The sequence below is a fragment of the Xenopus laevis genome, chromosome 3S (assembly GCF_017654675.1).
Source record: "Xenopus laevis strain J_2021 chromosome 3S, Xenopus_laevis_v10.1, whole genome shotgun sequence".
Classification (NCBI taxonomy): Eukaryota; Metazoa; Chordata; class Amphibia; order Anura; family Pipidae; genus Xenopus; species Xenopus laevis.
This window is the reverse complement of record NC_054376.1, coordinates 129698582-129722609: the sequence shown is the minus strand read 5'-3', so window position 1 is coordinate 129722609 and position 24028 is coordinate 129698582. Positions and strand designations below refer to the sequence as shown.

Genomic DNA, 24028 nt, shown 5'->3' with positions numbered 1-24028 from the left:
TGCAAATAGTTCTGTTTCTGTGGGTCAGTGTACAGGCTCAGGTGAGCGGAATAATCCACTAAATGGCAGGGGGAGGGGCTGCAGCTGGGAGTGAGGGGCTGCAGGCAGGAGAGTGAGCAGCAAGGTGTCTCTCTGCCTGGGGGTCTCAGTGCAACTGCTCCAGGTATGTCTGCAGTGGGAAAGGGGGCAAATGCTTCATCTGGAGAGATCACAAATGTTACACAATTGCTTAAGGAAAATGTCCCTATGCCAAGTTCTGATGTTAATGCTGCTGTTACTTTGGATCATGATACTGGCTTAGGTGGCTTGGATGATGAAGTGAATGGGGTGCATGGTGGGGGGGAGGTGCAGCTGGGAGTAGGGTTGCCACCTTTACTTAAAAATAATACCGGCCAGTGGGGGGCGGGCACCAAAAGGGGGCGGTCCACGTCACAAAAAGTGGTGGAGCTACACGATGTGCCACAAAAGGGGCGGAGCAACATCGCAGAGACATCCACGGCGCTGGAAAAAGGTAAGTTCTTTGCGAATTGGGGGCAGGCCAGGGGCTTTTTTTTAATGGGTATTACAAATTACCGGCCCCGGCCTTGGCAGGTGTTTTACCAGCTAGGCCGGTAAAATACCGCCCGGGTGGCAACTCTAGCTGGGAGTGAGTGGCTGCAGGCAGGTGAGTGCAAGTGAGAGTGAGCAGCAAGGTGTCTCTCTGCCTGGGGGTCTTTGTGCAACTGCTTTAGGAATATTTGTTGGGAGAGAGGGGGCAAATGTATGGGGGCAAAAGCGTCTGTTTGATGTGAATGCAGATGAGGAGTTGGAGGAAGATTTTGACAAAATAAGGAATGTGGTTAAAATCAAATGGGTGAAAGAGAGGGAGGAATTTCCAGGCCGGCGCTTTGTGGCAAGAAATTTGATTAAGGGACTTATGGGATTTACCCCTGCTGATGTGTTTGCCCTGCTAAGTATCACTGACACTGAGTTTGATCTAAGTTACAAACTGCCACAGGGGCTGGTGGAATTCTGGAGATTGTACCATTTGCAGAAAGGGGACAAAGGAGTGGGAGGGTTTCAGAGTAACACCCGTCTCTAAGCCACAAACTCAGAATGTCACCATAATCATGAAAAGTGAGTCTGTGCCCCCAGAAGACATTGTCATGTGGCTAAAGCGGCAGTGCACTGTGTTGTCTCCCCTAGTCAAGATATATGATGAGGAGGATTTCTGGGTGGGGGGTACAAGGTCCAGGTAAAACTGAATTCCCAGGGGTATGTTCAGCAGCACTTGCCAAATTCATTCTTTATTGGTAAAAGCAGGGGTGTGTGTGTTGCTATGTTGGGCAGCCAAAGCTGTGCTTTAAATGTGGCTCAAAATCCCATTTTGCAGGGAAATGTACTGTACAAAAGTGTCCTTTCTGTGGGGAGATTGGGCATCCCAGCAAAGAGTGTGTGAATAAGATCAGATGCAATCTGTGCTTGAGGGAAGGCCATGCTTATAGGGACTGCCCAGAGGCCTGGCACAACATAAAGAAGTCCTGCCCAAACATAGAGGAGTAAATGAGCAAACAACTTTCTGAAGCTGTTCCCTCTGTATTGAGTACTGAGTGTGTGCTGGGTGCTGGGGAGAAGGAAGCTACGGTGCCCATTCAGAAGAGAACGGAGGGTGGGGGAACAAAAAAGGTACAAAGTCGGGTGGATAACTGTGGGTAAAGATGGGAAAAAAGCATCTAAGGCAAAGAATGTACCTGGGAAAGTAACTTTTGATACTAGAAACAGGTTTGCGGTGTTAAAGGGGGGTTCTTGGGGTGAGATGGTGGAGGAGGAATTGGGGGAGCTGGTAAGGATGACTGAGGAGGAGGAGGAGCGGGAGAAAAGGAAAAACGCTTGTCAGAAAGACGGTGTCAGTAGGAAAAAGAAAGGTGTTGCTGGGGAGTCTCAGGAGTTAGAGTGGGAGTCTCTAGAGGAAGATGAGATGATGGAGGAAGGGGAAGAGGTGCCTTTAGGGCCAAGAGTTAAGGTGAAGAGAGAGGCCAGTAACAGATCAGTTATCAATAAAAACAAAAACATAAAGATGGATCTGTCGCTTGATTTCCTTACTATAAATGCCTGTAGCATTAAGAACAGGAGGACCCGCTTTGTTGCCTTTGAATATCTGAGAAATACAGAGGAAGATATTATTTTCCTACAGGAGACCAGACTTTCATCCCTACAGGAGATCAGGGAAGCAAAGAGAGATTGGAGGGAGGGACTTTCCTTTTGGTCCATAGCCTGAGTAGCCATTCTCTTTAAGGGCAGTAAGCACTTTGTGGTGAAGAAGGTGGTGGACATACAGGTGGACAGGTGTATGATGCTTGATATTCAGCATGAAGGGAAACTCCTACAGCTAATTAACATCTATGGGCCTCAGTCTATTTCTGAGAGGAGGACTTTATTGACTGATGTCAAGCAGTTTCTATACACTTCTGTCCCAGTCATTTTTGCTGGGGATTTTAACCAGGTCTTAAGTGCTGAGGACAGAACTGGGAGGCTGAATAAATATGAGAGCTTGTTCTTTAAGACTCTGATAGAAGATGCTGAGCTGCAGGACTTAGCCATTGTAAATGGGAGAAAAGGAGAACACACATATAGATGTGGGGAGCGCAGCAGCAGAATGGATACAGTTTTTATCAAAAAGAAGGAAAGTTTTTCTAATTTTAAGGAAATAGGGGTTGAATTTTCAGACCATTTAGCTTTATTTTTTCATTATGGTCTGTTAGGTAGGATGGGTTTTGGTAAAGGGCTTTGGAGGTTGGGGAAGGAGCTGCCAGAGGAGGAGAGTGTTAGAATGACTTTTAAGAATCTTTTACAGAATGAAGTATCTAAGATAGAGTTTTTCGATTGTGTTTCAGATTGGTGGGAATCAGCTAAGGATACTTTCCGGACTTCTTTCCAAACTGCCTCTTTTAAAAAAGAGAGAAAGAGAGCTGGTCTCTAAGAAGGAAACTTGAGATCTGTATTTCGAACGGGGAGTTAAGTACTTGTTGAGGCAGTGTCAGTACAACCGGCTTAAGTCCCTGGTTCTGGAGAGGGACTACGGGAACTCAAATTCCCCAGACCCTTACCAGAACTGTAAGGAGACGTTTAAAAAGAAGCGGGTTGAGGGCCTTTACAACCTTCAGGGTGAATTAGAAGTTTCTAGGGAGGGTATCCTGTAGGTTGTGAGGTCTTACTACACTGACCTTTACAAAGAAAGGGCTTTGGATAAAGGTAAGATTCAAGCTTTCCTAGAGACGACCCCAGTTTGGACTTTTCCCCTTTGGTGTCAGAGATAACAGAGGAGGAAGTACTGCAGGCAATTGAAAAACAGCAGAAAAGAAGGGCCCCTGGGCCAGATGGTTTCACTGCGGAGTTTTACAGCACATTTAAAGAAGAGTTGGTTCCGGTTCTTATTGAAGTCTTTAATGACTGTCTGACCAGGGGATGCCTTCCTGAATCTATGCAGTCCTCCTCTCTTGTCCTGATATCAAAGGGGAAGGATTCAAGGCACGTTGAGAATTGGAGGCCAATTGCCCTTCTCAATTGTGATAGGAAGATTCTGGCAAGGATTCTCTCACAAAGGTTGGGTATGGTGGCTGGGTCTCTTCTTTCTAATTCTCAGTTCTGTTCACTGGGGGGAAGGGACATTTTTGGTGCTGTTCTTTCTCTCAGGGAAGCACTGGAGAGGTGCAAGACTTGGCAGTGGGGCAACTACTTTCTCTCTTTAGATAAAGTCAATCATGAATATCTATGGGCTGCTTTGCAAAGATACTGCATTCCTGATGAATTCATTAGATGGCTAAGGGTTTTGTACAATGGGGCAAGTAGCTTCCCATTGATTAATGTTTGGAAAGGTGAGGACTTTTTGGTGAGAGCTGGCGTGAGACAGGGATGTCCTCTGAGTTCACTTCTGTAAGTTTTCTCATTAGATCCATTCTTGAGGAGACTGCAGGATTGTGGGATTGAGGGGGTTCCATTTCCATCGGATTGATCCTTTAAGTCCATAGCCTATGTGGATGATGTCACTCTAGTAATATCAAAACCTGAGGAGGAGGGAAAGGATTTGGAGTGCATAGAAAGTTACTCTGAGGACTCAGGGTCTCAGATCAACCATGAAAAATCTGAGGCATTTTGGACTCTAGAGGGGGAACCAAGCTTCAGGCTTGAGAAATTCCCAGTGGCCCCAGGTTTAGTTAGAATTTTAGGGATTAAATTTGGGAAGGGAGATCTTGCTAAGGAAAATTGGGAAGGCAAACTGAATGCAGGTCTGGCAAAGGTTCAGCAGTGGAAATCCTGGAAGCGGAGCTATAGAGAAAGGATTCACATTATTAAGACTTTCCTGATTCTGCTGTTTCTCTTTGTCTCTTATGTCTTTCTGTTGCCAGAATCTCTCTATGCCCGGATCCAGAGCCTGTTCTTCCAAATGCTTTGGGGGAATTGGCTCAACCCGGTAAAAAGGGGGATCACGTTCCTGCAGAAGAAAAGGGGAGGGTTGGACATGCTATGTCCTGTGGCTTTCTTCTGCACCATCTTTCTGAAGTTTAACTTTGGAGGGGTGGTGCAGAGGAGAGAGTCTCTGTGGGAAATCAGTGTTAGAGACTGGGCATCACCTTTTATTAGAGATTGGCTACTCGGTGGCAGAGTGAAAGAGGTCCGGATAAGAGGAGGCTTTTTACCCACATATCTGAGGCAGACTGTAAAGATCCTGAAGAAGTGGAACATTAGTGCAGAGGATTTAAGATCAGTGCATAGGAAAGTCATTTATTGGAGAGTTTTAGATCTGTATTTTGTTTCTCCAATAAGTGTTGCAGATTGTCCTGGGGAGGTGATGGAGGAGAGTCTCCATTTTCTTACTAATAAGAGATTGCCAAGAAAGTTTTGGGACATCACATGGTTATCTCTGCAGGGCAGACTATTTGTCAGAGGCAATCTGAAATGTTTAAATGTGATTGACAGGGAATGTCCCTGGGGTTGTGGGGTGGAAGAGACGCAGCAGCATTTACTACTGGAATGTCCAGTTTCCTCCTCTCTAAGAGACAGTGTGGCCAGAGCTTTCACTCTAAATATGTTCAGAGATCTGGACTTTGCTGAACTTTATTAAGAACGATAAAGCAGGAAACATAAACAGACTCACACTGTATATAATAATGGCAGTTATGAGGTATCATTTATGGCAAATGAGGTGCAGAATGACCCTGAGTCCGTTGCAACTGTCAATTGAAAATGTCACCAATGCTATTTGTCGAGATATTGTTATGATTAAAACTAAGGAGATTGGGTTTTCTGATATTTATAATGATATTTAATTTGTCTTTTTCAAATGTTTGATTTGTAAGTAATGTAATATTTTTCTTTGTTCTAATCTGATTTGTTTTTGTAATTTTGATTATTTTAAATAAAATTCCCTAACACAAGATAACAACTGCCTGTTAGCTCTAAGAACAACACTCAATAGTAAAAACCCATGTCCCACTGAGACACATTCAGTTACATTGAGAAGGAAAAACAGCAGCCTGCCAGAAAGCATTTCTCTCCTAAAGTGCAGGCACAAGTCACATGACCAGGGGCAGCTGGGAAATTGACAATATGTCTAGCCACATGTCAGATTTCAAAATTGAATATAAAAAATCTGTTTGCTCTTTTGACAAATGGATTTCAGTGCAGAATCCCTTTAATGTGTTTTGCAAAATATTTTTTCCCATGACAGTATCTCTTTACACAAATACCAATAAATATATAATAATAAATATATAATACAATATATAATACAATACTGCCAGAAGGAATCCTCTCTCAATCGCTTCAAGTAAAAACTAAGAGTCTACCTTTTGGCGCACTAGAACATTAGCCTAGTCCTATCCCTACTGTCTATGCCTTACCTTGTGCTCTTTTTCATCTCCAATTTGTACCTGTATGTTGGCCATGCATCCACGTTGACTGTAAGCTCTACTGGACAGGGACCTTCTTCCCACAAGTCTCTTACCACATAGCACTTAAGCTTTTTGTCCTGATATAAACTCTTTGTATATTTATTGGGTGATTTGTCTTCCCTGTGTATACTTTTATATATATTGTACTTTTATATATATTGTACTTTTATATATATTGTACTTTTATGCAGCTCCTTAACAGTGGTTTACAAATAAAGTTATACATGCATACACATAGTCACTTTCTTTTGAACGTTTATCGTGTTGTAACGCTGTGTCACAAAGCCTCGTCACGTTTAGCGCATTTACCCGCATGTAATATCAGTTTCTGCCACCAGAGGCCGCCAAGCGCTAAGTTATGTGGCCAGTTCTGTATGCAGTTAATGGTTTATCAAGGGAGATTAGAAAACTATACATAGGGGCACATTTACTTAGGGTCGAATATCGAGGGTTAATTAACCCTCGATATTTGACTGTCGAAGTTAAGTCTTTCAACTTCGAATATCTAAGTCAAAGGATTTAGTGCAATTCGTTCGTTCGAACGATCAAACGATTAAATCCTTTGAATCGAACGATTAAATCCTTTGAATCGAACGATTATATCCTTTGAATCGAACGATTAAATCCTTTGAATCGAACGATTAAATCCTTTGAATCGAACGATTAAATCCTTTGAATCGAACGATTCGAAGCATTTTAATCCATCGGTCGAACGATTTTCCTTTGATCAGAAATATGTTAGAAAGCCTATGGGGACCTTAACATTGATGTTCAGTAGGTTTTAGTTGGCGAAGTAGGGGGTTGAAGTTTTTTTAAAAGAGACAGTACGAAGTCGAAGGTCGAAGTAGCCAAAAAAAACTTTCAAAATTTGAAGTATTTTTTCTTCTATTCATTCACTCAAGCTAAGTAAATGTGCCCTATAGTGTGTTGTAGTGGTGGCCTAATGGATTAATTGCTTACTTTCTGACCGAGGGGTTCAGTGTTCAATCCCCACCATATGTGACTTTTTAACTAATTTATTTTAAAAAGTAAAACGATTTATATCTCATCCTCCCAGACTTTTTCCCTCAGCCACCTCCATGTCTTTCTCCCTCCCCCCGATTTTCCTCTGCCCAGTGTCTATCTCTCTCCTCCCTATTTTTTTCCCTCAGCCACCTCTGTCTTTCCCCCTCCCCTAGAATTTCCTTTGCCCAGTGTATTTCGCCCCCTGATTTTTAATCTGCCCTTCTGTCTCCCCAATTTTTCATTTTCCTCTGTCCCCTCTCTCAGCCCGATTTCTTCATTTTTCTCTGTGTCCCTCTCTCTGCCTGTTTTTTTTATTTTTCTCTGTCCCCTCTCTCAGCCCGATTTTTCATCATGGAGGAAAGAGACACTGGACAAAGGAAATTTTTGGGGGAGGGAGAAAGACATGGAAGTGACTGAGGGAAAAAAATGGAGGAGAGAGAAACACTGGGCAATCTATCCCAACCTAATGGCCTAATGAGCTGTTTTATGCAATGTATTTCTATAGAGACAAACATTGTGCAAGTGTCTAGTTTTCCGTTAAAAATATATAATGGTGGGAAAGATACTAAAGTGACAATGTGGAAGACACAATGGTTTCAATATTTGAAAAAGATCATAGTAGTGGGACAGGTGTTACAGTTATGTAGTTAATCCACACAATAGACGCTGGTAATGTGCAAGACACAATGGAATCACTAGTCCTGTGAATAAACTGGAAACACCATATTTTACCAAAAGGAAAATTGTTTATTTTTTTTGCACACAAGTACAGATTGATATTCACCAAAACACTATAACATATTTTTTTAAAAATGACACTGTTAAATAAAATAACAAAATAAGCTAAATACATTATTGCCTGTCTACTGCATATGCCTATACATATGTTGTCCATGTAATCGTTCTTTTTATTCAGAGCATTGAGTTTAATTTTTTTGATTTCCTCTGGAAAACGAATGTTTGTCTGGTACAGTGTTTCATTTACAAGATTCCGTGGCAGTGCTTGTTTTCCATGGGCCCCTTCCCAGTTCACTTTTTTTGACCACTCACTTTAAAGTGGAAATGGCACATGGAGCTGAAAAACCCGTCTGGGCAAAACACTGAGGCCTATTACAACCTTGTACTTTTAAAAAATCCATTCTCTCAATAAGACAAACTGTACGTTACAATGCCAGTGGCAAGGCAACAACAGACTGCAACCGGCCAACGAAGACAAATAAGTAAGTTCACTTTTGGTATCCTTTCAACAGTATTTGCCCATCTATGGTCAGCTTACGATCTTCATACACAGATAAATAATCAGTCCATGTGACTGTTGGGGAACCCATGGTGTATAGGGGATGGGATTGACAAACTGACAAATAAGCAGTGTTAATATGGCCTTATGTATAATGTCTTATTATCAAAATTTGGCAGGGGCTGGGAATATCTTACAGTTTAGTCCAGTAACTTGATATGCAACTGTTCCACCATCCTGCCTACTGCTGTATTGATATTTTATGTAGCACAATGTTTGATTGTTTCACTTATTCTTCTCTTGTATTCCACTGCACAGTACAATATAGAGACAAATGATGTCTCTTGTGGAGGAAATAACAAAGGAAAATGATGAAACCACTGCCAGACAAATCAGGGTTATCCTTGCAACAAAATATCAACAAAACCTTTCACTTACTACAATTCGGCGGATGCATTGCAAGCTTGGTTGGAGATATGGAAAAGTCAGGTATATACAATGTGTAATTACCCTTACATAGAAAGACGCCAGTGAAGAGACCCAGGTCTGGCATTAGCCTAAAGTAAGTGTCTCTTAGAAATCCAAATATTGGCAAATCCTTTTAATTCTTATTTCTTTTTCTGCAGATACTCTCCACTGATACGGGATGGAAACAAAGAGAAGAGGGGGATTCAGGCTCAGCAGTGGCTCAATTCGGGTGAAACATTTAATGATGTGATTTTTGTAGCTTTGGAACGATTTGCCAGACATGCCTTCAAAAGAAAAGACCATCTGTCCATTAAACCACGACCAAAACATCCAGTAAAAGTTCATGCCTGGGGAGGCATTTCTCAAAAAGGTGCAGGACCACTTGTTATATTTGATGGTATAATGGACAAAGTATTCTTTATTGAAAATATTGTGGACAATTCGTTAGTCCCATACATCGAGCAACATTGGCCTTCCGGCCACAGACTGTTCCAGGACAATGACCCCAAGACTTTGCTGCTGCTTCCCACATGGAGCGGAGTGGAATAAGATGATAGAGAACAACCCCAAAGTCTCCTGATTTTAATGCTATAGAGATGATATGGGCAAACTTAAAGTATTACAGTATATACGAACAGTGTATAAGCCCAAAACAAAAGAGGAACTAATAAATGGAATAAAAGATAACTGGTTGAATGTTTTAAGTGTGGAATTATGCAATAAATACATCGATCGTTTAGCAAAAGTCCTGCCTGTTGCTATAGAAAGGGGAGGACAGGCTACAGGGACGTAAAAATGATTCACATTGTGTGTGTGTAACTTAATAAAGATATGGCTAATTACAGTATATTCATTTACTGCATTGCTGCGTTTGCTTTCTGTGTATGACAAAATTATTTCTTACCTTTCTCTGCTTAGTGGTTTTACATACACTGTTTAGTGATATATAGATCTGCCTCGGGCTTGTTCTGTATGTGTAGTTTGAATAAACTTTTAACTAAAGAACCTCACATTTTGGCTCATGTATTTTGTCTTAGAGGCCCAAAGGGCATGTACAGCAGTATTACTTTCTTGTACTGTAACTACTGTATATCCATCCATGTTGCCTTGTTTTAAATGACTTTGGTTTAGCAGAGCTCAAGCTTTTATTAGATCAAATAGAACAACGGCTGATTTGCATTTGAAAGCACAAGGATGAGTTGAGCATTCATGATTCATTGGCACCAATGTTGCCATAGAAAAATGTCCTGATGCTAGTAAATAGTAAAAATACAAAAGTTTATTCCATCAATATTTAAAAACCTACAGACATACTGACTGAAAGGATCCCTGTGGGGACACAGGGGAAAATACAAAATCGGGCTGAGAGAGGGGATACAGGGGGAAAATGAAAAAAAAAAAAACGGGCTCAGAGAGGGGACACAGGGGAAAAAAAAACGGCTGAGAGAGGGGACACAGGGGAAAATGAAAAATTGGTGAGACAGAAGGGCAGATGAAAAATGGGCTGAGAGGGGACACAGGGGAAAATACAAAATTGGGCTGAGAGAGGGGGAAAATGAATATCAATCTGTACTTGTGTGCAAAATAATAAACAGTTTTCCTTTTGGTAAAATATGGTGTTTCCAGTTTATTCATAGGACTAGTGATTCCATTGTGTCTTGCACATTACCAGCATCTATTGTGTGGATTAACTACATAACTGTAACACCTGTCCCACTACTATGATCTTTTTCAAATAGTGAAACCATTGTGTCTTCCACATTGTCACTGTAGTATCTTTCCCACCATTATATATTTTTAACGGAAAACTAGACACCTGCACAATGTTTGTCTCTATAGAAATACATTGCATAAAAAGCTCATGAGGCTATTAGGTTAAGATAGATTGCCCAGTGTTTCTCTCTCCTCCATTTTTTTCCCTCAGTCACCTCCATATTTTTCTCCCTCCCCCTCAAATTTTCTTTGTCCAGTGTCTCTTTCCTCCATGATGAAAAATCGGGCTGAGAGAGGGGACAGAGAAAAATAAAAAAACAGGCAGAGAGAGGGACACAGAGAAAAATGAAGAAATTGCGCTGAGAGAGGGGAAAGAGGAAAATGAAAAATTGGGGAGACAGAAGGGCAGATGAAAAAACAGGGTGAGAGATAGTGTTGCCACCCGGCCGGTATTTTTTCTGGGCTTTTTTCTGGGCTTCTTGCCAAATGTGCACATTTGGCTCCACCCCTTTGACGTCACGACCCGCCCAGCCAATAGCGCATCACAGCCCCACCCCCTTAAGCATCACAACCCACCCTTTTAGCCCCGCCCCCTCCACCTGCCGGTGAAGATTTTTTTAAAAGGTGGCAAGCCTAGTGAGAGAGGGGACATAGGAAAATGAAAAATTGGGGAGACAGAAGGGCAGATGAAAAATCGGACTGAGAGAGGTGACGGGAAAATATAAAATTAGGGAGACAGAAGGGCAGATGAAAAAACAGGATGAGAGAGGGGACAGAGGAAAATAACAAATTGGGGAGACAGAAGGGCAGATGAAAAAATGGACTGAGAGATGGACACAGAGGAAAATAAAAAATTGGGGAGACAGAAGGGCAGAGGAAGTGGTTACTAGTTCTGTGACCTCATTTCTTGACACAAATTCAGGGTTAAGTGGTGGTAAGAGAGTCAGGGACACCCAAATAAATAGTTAAATAAACAATTTAAACCATAATTCTGGAGTAGCCTACTTACGCCATGTATAATGTACATTGCTCTCTTCCACCAATCAGCATTGGCCTCTGCTTCTTACACTGTTTTTTGGTATTTTGATTTAGCAACTATTCAGCTATAGTCTCATGATGATATAAGCCAGCCTATGTCTCACCCAAACCAACCCTCAAACTGAGCTTCTTCTATATCTAGATCTAGAAGGTCTAGAAGAGCAAATATACATTCACCCTAACTTTCCCCTCATTATTCAAACAGGCCTGTGTCAAGCTCATTCTGAAAAAACTGCACCCATCCTGTTTGTCTAACTACCGTTCTATCTCTCTCTTACCGCTAGCCTCTAAACTTCTGGAATGACTTCTGGAATGTATTACTAACTTTTTCTGCACCAATAATCTGCTAGATCCTATGCAGTCTGGCTTTTGACCTTTTGAAGAGCAAATAAACATTTACCCTAATTGGCCTTCAGTCTGGGTACCCAAACCCATTGAAGTCAGACTAGAAGAGCAAGTCCCACAGTTTGGAATGCAGGTAGTTGGAATTGTGTCTTCAGATAGTTATATATAGCAATAATCTGTATCACTGGGGACAGAAAACTATTGAACAGGACCTTTCCATGATGAGGTAGTGTAGGATTTTAATGTGTATAATCTAGACTAGTGTTTCACAAAATGAGCAGTTCTGGCAAAGATAAAGAGGCACCAATAAGTCTCAGGAAGGGCAAATAAATGAGAGCATTAAGTCAATTTCATTCTTGACAATGACTTTTGGTGGATGGAGATTTTCTGGCGCTCGGTGACAGGACGTCATCTGCCAAACATCCAAAATAGTAACTGGCAAGTCTGAGAACATGGCTCTCATTACTGTGTCAAGCTGAAGAGACAGCCAGTCACTTGCATGGGCGAAGCGATACCCAGTGTTGGCTGATTTAATAAGGATCTTAACTTCAGAGTTCAGCTCCAAAAACCTTTTTACAGCATCTCGGATGCCACGAAGTCGTCGTACATATGCTTCTATGGGGAAAGTGAGAAAATGAGCCCAGCAATTAATAACAATAACCATCCCTTTTCGTCCTCCCAGGTTGTCAAGTTCAGATGCAATGTAGTGAAGATCCCTTAACCAAATCGTCTCCATGCGCAGTGGCTTCTGATGTGCTCTCCATTGGACCAAAAAATTATACTTTGAATCTGTTGCCAGATGAGGACCTGGATGGTGTGGCGCGTGGAGATCTATCTCTTTGAGTGCTAAACATTAGAAGAAATAATATTATTTTCACAACACAAGGCTACATCATGTGACCATTCAAGAACAAAACAAGTCTCCATAAGAGAATAATTTATCCTGCAAGGGCCTCACATCTTTTTATCACCAGCCTGTTGCATCAGAGAGACCCCATCGTGTTCCCTGCTAAGCTACTAGATGTCTGGGAGTTGACTAGTGCCACTGTTGAAAGCTCTACTGTGTCTGCAGAGGATATTTGCAAACATAGAGGTACTTGGTCCCTGTGTGAAGACAGGTCTTGTTTTGTGTGCCTGCTGTTTGGAAATACACTCACTATTTTGCAGCTAAGAAGCTGCTAAAAATATGGATCTGAAAATACTCCAGCTAAAGCCTGTCCAAGTCATATAGAAGTAAATGGCAGATGTCCCTTTAACATGTTTCTTGCCTTCATGATTCTCAATGTTTTCTGACATTTTTGATGCTGATTTTTGTGCGACAAGCTGAAAAATACATTTTTTTTTTTTAATAAATGAAGCCAATTCATGTTTCAGAGTTAGGTCAAATTTGCTTCTATTAGAAAACTACAAAATTTTGAGTTTTATTAAATAGGTCCTTAGAATTTTTGTTTCTTCTCTCAGAGTTCAACACATGATTCCACGTCCTCAGAATTAGCTTTAAATTGAATTGTGATACAATTTCAAGGGAGTGTGCAAGGAAAGAGTTAAATTTGTGCAATTTGACTAGAAGCTTGAATGGCTATACTGCTCTTATTCAACATATCTACAAAAGGAAAATCAATGGCATCACTACTGTGATGTTACCATAGTGTATTCCTGGTTTGTTGATGACCCTCTGTATTGGTTGCACAAAACAGCTTATTACATCCAAATATCATCAAGAAATGCCTTGTAAACAGTATCATTCCCCTTGCTAATGTATTAATGTTAAGATTTAACATCCAATTTATGATGTTTTGACAAATTACTGTTCTTTCAATAATGTGGGGTTAAATATTAAGGGCACTTACTGGGTATAAAGTCAACTAGATAGCTCCACCATTGGCGCAGGGTAGAATCTCCAAACATGTAGACATTTTTCCCAGCCAGACAATTGGCTACACTGGAAGCATCAGGGAAATGCTGGTTGGAACAGACAAGAGACTCCCACAAATCCTGATAATAAAACCCAGAGGGGTCTGGAATTGGAAGCCCTGAAGTGCACACTGTCCTTGTTCCTGTAACAGACACATAAAGTTTACAGTCATTTTTAACAATCTAACAATAAATGTCATTTCTAAAAAGGAAAGAAAGATGACATCCGACAATGTAGGAAGTACATTATTCATTTCATTAGATAGCTGAGGAATTTCAGTTTACCTAAACTTGATCATGAAAAGAACCCAAATAAATTAAAATTTTCTAATGGTCGTAGTTTTTTTTATTACTAGCATATTTTTAAAAACTCAAATGAGAAAAACTCAAATATTAATTCATAAAAAAGGAGATCTCTAAAGAAATCATATCATTCCAATAGTTTTTAAAATTTTCTAAAAAAACAATTTTAAAATAGCTTGAAGTTGAACATATACTACCCTATGGCCAATGTAGATGCTTGGCAGGTTTTAGTTTTTAGAATTCAAATTTTAGAAATGTAAATATTCCCTCATTTGTTGAAAAAAAATTTCATTTGAAAAATGAAACAATTCAAAATACGAAAAAACAACCACAATGCAGCAAATTCACATTCATCTCAAAAAAGTCAAATTGAAAAACAAATTTGCTAATAAAGTTCCCGTTAACTTTGACAGCTTTTAGATGTTTTCAAGTTTTTTGTGCTTAATAAAGTTCAAATATTTGTGTTTTTGGAAACTAGAATTTGAATCACTGTTCTTAACACAAAAAATGGATTGTATTAAAAAAATGCCCTAAACTGTTACATCTATATATTGGTATGGTGATCTTTATTGCATGTTCACCAAACTTCTGTGGTTTCCTCATTATTTAACATTGTCCAAACTGTCTCGTAATAAAACTGTAAAATGAATTCTACTAGTGATGGGCGAATCTGTCCCGTTTTGCCGTAAAATTTACATGAAATTCACGAAACAACGAAAAACTAGCGAAACGCATTGAAGTCAATGGCCGTCAAAATTATTAAGACATGCGGAAACTTTTACATGAGCCACAATTTCCATACGCACGACTATTTTGTCCAAATGCATTAAAGTCAATGGGCATCTGAATAATTTTGTTGCGGTGAATTTTTCACTGGCAATTCTTGCCGCAGTTTCCCAAAAACATTTGCGGATGCAGAAGTGCAAAAAATTGCCGCAAATCCATGCCTAGAGAATAAATTCACCCATCACTAGATTCTACTCAAAGATATCAGCAAGTATCTCAGCCAAACAACTTACTATTCCTGCTGTTCTTGTTGGGCAGTACATTGAGAGGTTTCAGATTAATCGGAATTTCCTGGTCAGTAACGGACCTGTTAAGAGAACAGAGGATATTATGTTATAGTTATACAGATGATCTATTTCAGAAGATGTCTATATGTGTAGCCCAATGTCTGATATGGTTCATTTGGGGCCACATTTACTAAGGGTCGAATATTGAGGGTTAATTAACCCTCAATATTCGACCCGCAAAGTAAAATCCTTTGACTTCGAATATCGAAGTCGAAAGATTTACCGCAAATACTTTGATCAATCGAACGATTAAATCCTTCGAATCAAACGATTTTTCTTCGATCAGAAATAGCTCAGAAAACTTATGGGGAAGGTCCCCATAGGCTAACATTGTAGCTTGGTAGGTTTAAAGTGGCGAAGTATGTAGTCAAAGTTTTTTTTTTAAATAGACAGTACTTCGACTATCGAATGGTCGAATAGTCAAGCGATTTTTACTTCGAATCGAAGTCGAAGTTGTAGTCGAAGGTTGAAGTAGTCCATTTGATGGTCGAAGTACCCAAAAAAAAAACGTTGAAATTTGAAGTTTTTTATATTTGAATCCTTCACTGGAGCTTAGTAAATGTGCCCCTTAATTTGCTTTAAATGGCCACCTTCATTATATAGTAATGTGTAAAATTAATGTAAAAACTCTCATATGCTTCTTTTGTAATAAAAAAATAAATTCCTTTATCGCCAAGCATTCGATACATTGCAGTATATACTTTTTATACAATGCCAACTTCTATTATATCTAATGTGGATCCATCATCAGTTGCACTGAAATATTAGATAATTTCCATCGAGGAAGAACGGGAATATTTAGAACTTTTACATTGAAAGGAATTCCATCTCCATAGTAGTGAGGATGTCACGGCTGCCTCCAGCAGAATGTTGACGGTACGAGTTACAAGGGAGCTTCTTTGGCCGGACGCACACCCACTTCTCACCGCTCGCTGCATCATAATATTCACAAACATCACGTCCGGGGAGGTCAAAATTACACTCTACCATTTCCTTGGTTCCATTCAACTCATAGTGTCCATAGAAGTATATCTGTCCAAAAGATAATATATAAGGACATATAAGTGTGGTCTACTGCAACTTAACATTTGTTGAGTATTCCAGATAGCCAAAGCAACCATTACTATTATTCTATTGCAAGTAAACTGTTAATCATATTGTTCAAATAATCCTTTATATGCAGATGCTGGTTGCTCAGTACATGGGGTGTATTTTGTACTTTGATTTAACACAACATTGTTTTCCTTTTGAAAACAAATCAACCATCTGTTGAGCATCACATATGGTCAACTCATTTTGGATTGAGCTTTATAGAACAGGCAAGATACGTCAGTCACTCGAAGCCTTGAGTGTGATATAAATTCATTTGGTTTAAAAAAAATACATCTTTCCATCAGGTTCAACTTTTTCACTTTAGTCCACTTAAGTCAACACCAAGGTAGTGAGGAACGATGAAAAAGAACAATAGGATCGCCCTGTGGTGCTCGCTGAGAAGAACCTCAGACTAGTAAAGTTTTCTGCTAACAGGAGCACTAGCCTGGGGCATCAAGGAAGAGAATACAATCACTTGGTGGTGCCTCCGTGATTTTAACTTTCCCTCTCCTTTAATGAGCAAATGTATAGCTTGTGTGTAGTAGTCAGTGCCCATGTGGTTTTGGTTACATGGAGAATGAACATCAAGGACTATTCAGGTTTGCTTGAACAATCGTAGACCAAGCATTAGGAATTGCAGTATTAAAAAAACTTACTGTATATATATCCTTTTTTGGGATCACAGTTTTTTCATCAAAATAAGCTGTGTGGTACATAATTGAGATGACAGATGTACTGTAAGTGTTATTTGTCTGAATGAAAAGATTAAATAAGGCTTTATTGTGGGGCTGATTCACCAAATTCGAGTGAAGGATTCGAAGTAAAAAAACTTCGAATTACGAAGGTTTTTTTAGGCAAATTCGACCATCGAATGGGCTACTTCGACCTTCGACTACGACTAAGACTTCGAATCGAAGGATTCGAACTAAAAATCATTCGACTATTCGACCATTCGATAGTCGAAGTACTGTCTCTTTAAAAAAAACTTCGACCCCCTAGTTTGGCAGATAAAAGCTATCGAAGTCAATGTTAGTTTATGTGATCGAAGGATATTCCTTCGATCGTTGGATTAAAATCCTTCGAATCGTTCGATTCGAAGGATTTAATCGTTCGATCGAAGGAATTATCCTTCGATCGTTCGATTGAATTTTCTGCGCTAAATCCTTCGACTTCGATATTCGAAGTATTTCAATTCCTAGTCGAATATCGAGGGTTAATTAACCCTCGATATTCGACCCATAGTGAATCAGCCCCTGTGTGTTTTGGGGGGAATTGGCTATGGAAGCCAAGTAACCATAGGATCAGGAACATAAATACATTGACACTGGGGGGCAGATGTATCAAGGGTGAATTTCGAGGGGTAAAATCCCTCGAAATTTGACTGGGGAATAGAATCGAATAGGGAATTCGGGTGAATTTACGCGCTGGCGAATAGTCGAATGGGCGAATATTCGCCCGGCGAATAGTCGCACGATCGAATATTCGATCGAAGGATTTTCATTCGATCGAATGATCGATCAAATGCCTTTTTATTGGATCAAAAACTTTCCCATAGGCTTTTAAAGCAATTCGGTAGGTTTAATCTGGCGAAGTAGGCAATCGAATGGTTTTTAAAAGAGATAGTACTTCGACTATCGAATGGGCGAATAGTTGCTGCGTTTTTTCGTTCGATCTATTCGAATCATTCTACTCAGGCGAATTTACGCCGATTCGATAGTCGAGGAGCACAAAAAACTCCTCGAAATTTGAGTTTTTTTCCCTCTATTCATTCACCCGAGTTTGGTGAATGTGCCCCTGGGTCTCCAGGCAAAAACACAGGTTCATTTAGGCAACTCTTTCCAACTTAAAGTCACAGGAACACAGTTCAATGGAGTTTCAACAGCACACATTCAAGACTTTTCCCCTCACTTGGGTGCTCACCATACAGAGTGACTTACACTGACTTCTCACTAATCCCTGCTGACTCTCCCCTCCAGGGCAACCAATTCACCAGCCTCTGGCCTGGCTCACCTTCTAGCTTCACTCAATCATCTTTGACTCAGTCACTTGGTTGCATCTCCTTCTGCTCCTTGCAGTGGCAGGCAACACCCCAGCCCCTCTGGGAGTTCCTAACACACACAGGTAACTATCGACCAGTTAGTCTGACTTTTGTAGTGATTAAAGGTTGATTAAGGAATCAAGTTCAATGTTACAGAACTCATTTATTGTGTATGTGGGCAATGGCAAACACAAAGGGCTTTATAATTGCACCTAACAGTAGTACTTGTTGCCCTGCCCACAGTGCAAGTGTATTAGTGGCTGTCCACTTCTACCCATCTCCCTATATATTTAGATTTTCTATGAAAACTATGAAGTTTCCAGTTAATCTACAGTGAGTAGTATGGCAAACTTATTTACTACAAGTACATATGATGTGGGTAATAACACAACAGCATTGGTGGATCAGTTACTCATTTGTCCTTACAAAATTTATAGCAAGTGCAGTGACAGATGCTTGTCATTATAGTCAATGGCTAGATGTTTTACAAGAATATTGGCTTTTCCACAGGCGAACACTAGTCTTACAATAATCTGTCTTGTAATATTCACATTCATAACCTTCTTACCTTGTCTGGACGTGAGTCTCTCTTCTCATGCAGAATAGCAATGGCCTCACTTGAATGCATAAGTTTAACTGAGATCTTTGTCTCTCCTGGCCAGACAAGAAGAAATGTTGCTGTGTAGGTACCATCGTTGTGATCTTGGACAGATCCAGTAACTCCAGCTTTCATACTGGTAGAGTAAAGTTTCACAATAAAGTAATCTCCTCCATATGTCTTTGGACGACCTTTGTGGTCCTTAGCTGTGACTAGAACTTCTATGGTTTCTCCCATGGTATAGGTGGAACGTGGGTGCAGTAATGTGAAGGAGGAAGTGTTTTGACTCGTGGAAAGCTGAAAGTCATCAGGGACTGGTACAATGTTCCATGTTGTCAGTCTCAGCAAGTTCTGAAGCTCTTTATCTTCAGGGGCTGTAGACTGATGGGTTGGAGTTGACACCAAACTTGCATCTTTACTTAACCTCTGGGGGTGCTTTATGATATAAAATTGTATTTGTGTAAATCTGTAAATAAGCTGAGGCAATGTGGGGTTAAACAATGTGGAAATGGAATGCAGTTAGACACATTAAAACATCTCTGATCTTTTGCAGAGCAAAACATATCAAGATCAAATCTATTTCCTGAGTATTTTCTGATCTTTATATGTAAATCTGTTGTCAGGTAGTTCATTATCTTCCTATTCTCCAGACCCGTGAGCAACATTCAGAAGTAAAAAGGGTTGGGTAGCAACATTAGCATGAAAAATGTTCTTGGGGTGCCAAATAAGGGCTGTGATTGGCCATTTGGTAGCCCCTATGTGGATTGTCAGACTACATTGAGGCTCTGTTTGGCAGTACACCTGGTTTAACACAACCAAAACTTGCCTCCAAGCCTGGAATTCAAAAATTATCTCCTGCTTTGAGGCCACTGTGTAAGGTACTTGTGCCAGATATGTTTAGTGCTCTGTCCGATGTGGGGCGCAGGCGCAGGGGTGCGCAGGCTTCTGGGCATCTTCGGCGTCTGACGCCCACGTTCGCGTCTTTGCGCGGGCGCGCGTCCGTTTATTCGGACGCGCGCGCGTCGCGACGGACGCGAGCGCGTCTCAACGGACGCGAGCGCGCTAATTGACGCTCTGCGTCAATCACGTTTGGCGCCAAATCTGCCCCTTTAAATAGTCTTCAGCAAAAGCAAACGGTGCTTGGTTATTTCTTTGCTTGGACTCGTTCCTGTTTGTTCCTGTTTGCCTTCTGGATTTGCTTCTCTCGTTACCGACCTCGGCCTGACTTTGGATTTCGCTTGTCTTCTGCTTGCCTACTGACTTCTGCCTGTTTACCATTTCGATAATCTTCTGCCTGCCTTTTGACCTCGGCCTGTCCCTCACTACGTCTTGTCTGCCGCCTGCCTATCGACTATCTGCCTGTTCTAAGACTACGACTTCGCTTAAACCTGCACTTGAATCATCCCTACGGGTTCAGTGAGCTGTACACTAAACAGCAGTTCTAACTGCTCTTCCTATATTGTCTCCAAAGAGCCTGACACACTGGGAGCAACATCGAAGGGGTTGGAGAGTAACATGTTGCTCATGAGCTACTGGTTGGGGATCACCGCTCCAGACAGTCAAGGAGCCTGAAAGGTGTGAGCCTAAGGAAGCAGATGGAGTGACAGTGGCCATGATTGGGTGATGAATAGAACCTCCACAGAACATGAGGTCCCTATGTTGTTGTTGTTGGGAGAAGCCTAGGTCACACATTTATAAAGTAAACCAAACATACACTGTTAATGTTAATATTTAACCGGAAAGAGACATTCCATGAATTTGCAGCATTTCTGAAGCTCTCTCAATTCCCTGCATCTGTATAATCTGCACTTGGAGCCACAGACCTGATTCATTGGAAGCTACTGAGTCCTACATTGAGCTTCTGCTTTGTATAATCAGGAAGCAGTGCTACCCACGAGTTCTTAACTCCATTCAATCCTGAAATGTGAGTCCTGGCAATTGGAAACCTCTCATACCATTTAATATATTTCTCTGCATCACTGATAATATATTTTCTCACACAGTTGAATACATAATGAATATGGGAAGAAGTGCCTGAGAGCTACAGGGAGAAAAGTATTATTATATATTATCCTGTAAAGGATAACTACACCCTAAAAACCTTTTATAATCAGCACTCAGAGCACCAGTGAGTAATGATTCAGGTATTCAAATTTGTGCTCAGGAGCTCCCCATCTTGGATATTGTTAGGAGTGTCAGTGGCACTGCACATGCTCAGTGTTTAGATGTGACTGTATAGTTTGAGTGCATCCCTAAGCTCTGGTAGATGGTAGCATCCCAGAGAATGTGCTGAGAATGAACAGAAAAGAAGACAGGGAGCTACTGGGGTCATCTTCACTGGCACAGATCTTCCCTGCTAGGGCTGGGTGGCCTGGGCTGTTACACAAGTAATGTACAGCATTCCTGCCCTGAAGCTTTAGTTCTCCTTTAAGTGAAATGTAAAGTATGAAACTGTCAAAGGACAGGTTGTAGTTAGAGGGAGTGCCCTGGAATGAGAGAGAGAAGATACAGAGATAAGCTCAATCTGCCCACGATATCAGGAGTCAAATACACTAGAATTTAGTGAGGGGGTGTATAGGTGAATAGGGAGAGGTCCTGGGTCACATGATGCACATGTTAATTATAATCATAATGAATGCTAATATTTTTTAATTGCATTGCATTTATGGGCATAATGGTATTATATTATATTATATTATGCCCTATTTTATTTACTATTGGTGACCTTAGAGAGCAAGAAGTAAAGCAGCACTGAATTACCAGTTACCCATCAACATGTGTTTATATGAACATATTGAAAGTAAATTGACATTCTATAACACGGAATAGTTTTCCTTTACACATATTTACTTGCCCCACACTGTAAATTTAGCCCTAGAAATACTAAAAGAATAAACTTCAAAAAGCAGGGGGTGCGTGTCACAATCACACACTTACACACATTCTCACACACATTCACACACACACACACACACACAAACACACACACACACACTCACACACTCTCACACACTCTCACACTCACACTTACACACACTCACACACACACACACTCACACACTCACACACTCTCACACTCACACTTACACACACACATACTCACACACTCACTCACACACTCACTCACACACTCACACACACAAACACACACACACACACAAACACACAAACACACACACACACAAACACACACACACACACACTCACACAAACACACACACACACACAAACACACACACTCTCACACTCACACTTACACACACACATTCTCACACACACTCACTCACACACACACTCACACACACACATTCTCACACACACATACTCACACACTCACTCACACACACATTCACACACACACACTCTCATACTGCATGTGCACGCAAACACACACTATTCCTAGAGATGTGCAAACACATACAACTTTACACACACAATCACACATATAGGGTATTTATACAAAGCTACTTACCCCAATGATAGCCCACAGAGCGCAGGCTGATAGAGTCCAGAAGAAGGAGCGTCTCATGGTTCAGGAGCAGATATAGAGACAGTATGAGTATGACTGAGTACTGAGTGCTGAGCTCTATCTGATGTGTGAGTAAGTTACTCCCAGACCAGATAACACACCCTGCACAATGCCAGAAGCTGTAAAGCAGTGGAACAATGAGTGGCAATTAGATGTCTCAGTGTCACACAGGTTTGTCATGTTTCAGAGCAGTTTAGGCCAGTGGCACTTGTGGCAAATTCTAGGCATTTTCCAGTCTTTGTGTATTTTATACTAGAACTGCCTGATACTCACCAGCACTAGTACTATCCTGTCATCTTGTCATACTCATGAGCGATAGTAGTGGGGGGAGGTAGGGGCAATTTCAGAATTCAAATGTTGCGCTGGAAACACACGGGATCTAAAACACTAAAATTGTCAATATGTGTCATTGGCCTTAGGGATCCAGAGAAAGTCCTTCCCATTGTGCTGAGACTGCCTACGTTTCCTACCTACTTACTCCTTGTCCAATCAGCTGCCTCTAGAGGTGTTTCTCACCAATCAATGAGCTTGGCATGTGGACAATATGGACAATATGGGCACCGTGACTGAGGGTCATTTATAAAGTTCACGCAGCGCATATTTTTTCGCAAATGGTTGTATTGCCCATGTTTTTTCCTGAATGCTAATATATTCCACTGCTCTGCCCGTCTTTCCGGTTTTTGCGAATTCGCATTGTGAATAATTTTTCGCAGATGGCGTGCAAATGAGACAGGAGTGCGAGGTGGTTATGCGCGAAAATAACATTGACAGTAACTTAAACGCGCACTTTGCAAAACTGTTTTGCAAATATTTTCTCCGCCAAAAAAGTTGTGGCGTAATTCAGTCACAGAGTCTGCCCATAAATATTCGCAATTTGTGATTTTTGACTTATTTAAAAAGCTCTTATAGACATTCGCATTGTGAAAAAAAATCGCAATGCTATTTGCACCTCACTTATTCAGCTTTATAAATAGAATCATACGCAGGGCAAATATATTCACTTTACCAATCAATCTGCCTTGCGCAATGTTTATAAATTGGGTGCGTTAGCGCAAACTCCCATCTCATTAGCACGCCATTTGCAAAAATTTATTCACAATGCTAATTCGCAAAAACCGGAAAGACGTGCAGATATTCAGATACTGATACTCATACCTGCACACTGACTCCTATACCCACCCATTCATACTCATACCTACAGACTAATACTCATACCTACACACTGATACTCATACCTACACACTGGGGCAAATTCACTAAGCGCTGAAGCGCCGAACGCTAGCGTTAATTCGATAGCGTTTGGTATTTTCGTTACTGCACAAATTCACTAACAAACGCTGGCGTAGTTTCGCTAGTGTTACTTCGCACCCTTACGCCAGGCGAATTTTCACTAGCGACGTAACTACGCAAATTCACTAACGCGCGCAGTGTACTGAACGCTACCTTTTACGCTAGACTTCCTTCACCACCTCAGACCTGGTGAAGCGCAATAGAGTAGATAGGGATTGTTTAAAAAAAAGTCAAAATTTTTTCTAAGTCCCACAAAACGATGGCGTGTTTTCTACATTATGGGTGATAGGCTGAAAAAGATTGAAATTTTTTTTGGGGCTCCCTTCCTTCCCCCCTACATTTCCTAACTCATGGCAACTTACCTAGACAGTGGGCACATGTGTAGGGCAAAATAAAATTTTTATTTGATGATTTGAAGGTTTTCTTGGCATTTGTAGTGCTGATACGTATTCCTC

The 24028-nt window shown here is 40.9% G+C and overlaps 1 protein-coding gene across 1 annotated transcript; it reads right to left on the bottom strand.

Moving 5' to 3' along the window:
* Positions 1–10949: 10949 nt before the first annotated feature.
* On the bottom strand, positions 10950–22687 carry LOC108703553 (NXPE family member 3). Its single transcript, XM_018239737.2, has 6 exons — positions 22227–22687; positions 18725–19231; positions 15838–16058; positions 14973–15046; positions 13587–13793; positions 10950–12582 (listed from the first exon to the last, which is right to left on the bottom strand). The coding sequence occupies exons 1-6, from the start codon at positions 22281–22283 to the stop codon at positions 12050–12052; spliced, it is 1599 nt and encodes a 532-aa protein (XP_018095226.1). The 5' UTR covers positions 22284–22687; the 3' UTR covers positions 10950–12049.
* Positions 22688–24028: the final 1341 nt, after the last annotated feature.

Excerpts from the sequence above, each read along its gene's own strand:
- LOC108703553 (XM_018239737.2), bottom strand. The coding sequence starts at position 22,283 with ATGAGACGCTCCTTCTTCTGGACTCTATCAGCCTGCGCTCTGTGGGCT. Across the intron at positions 19,232-22,226 it reads CTCTGTGGGCTATCATTGGG|CTTATTTACAGATTTACACA; the intron begins GTAAGTAGCTTT and ends ACATTGCCTCAG. Across the intron at positions 15,047-15,837 it reads GAGATGGAATTCCTTTCAAT|GTCCGTTACTGACCAGGAAA; the intron begins GTAAAAGTTCTA and ends TTCTCTTAACAG.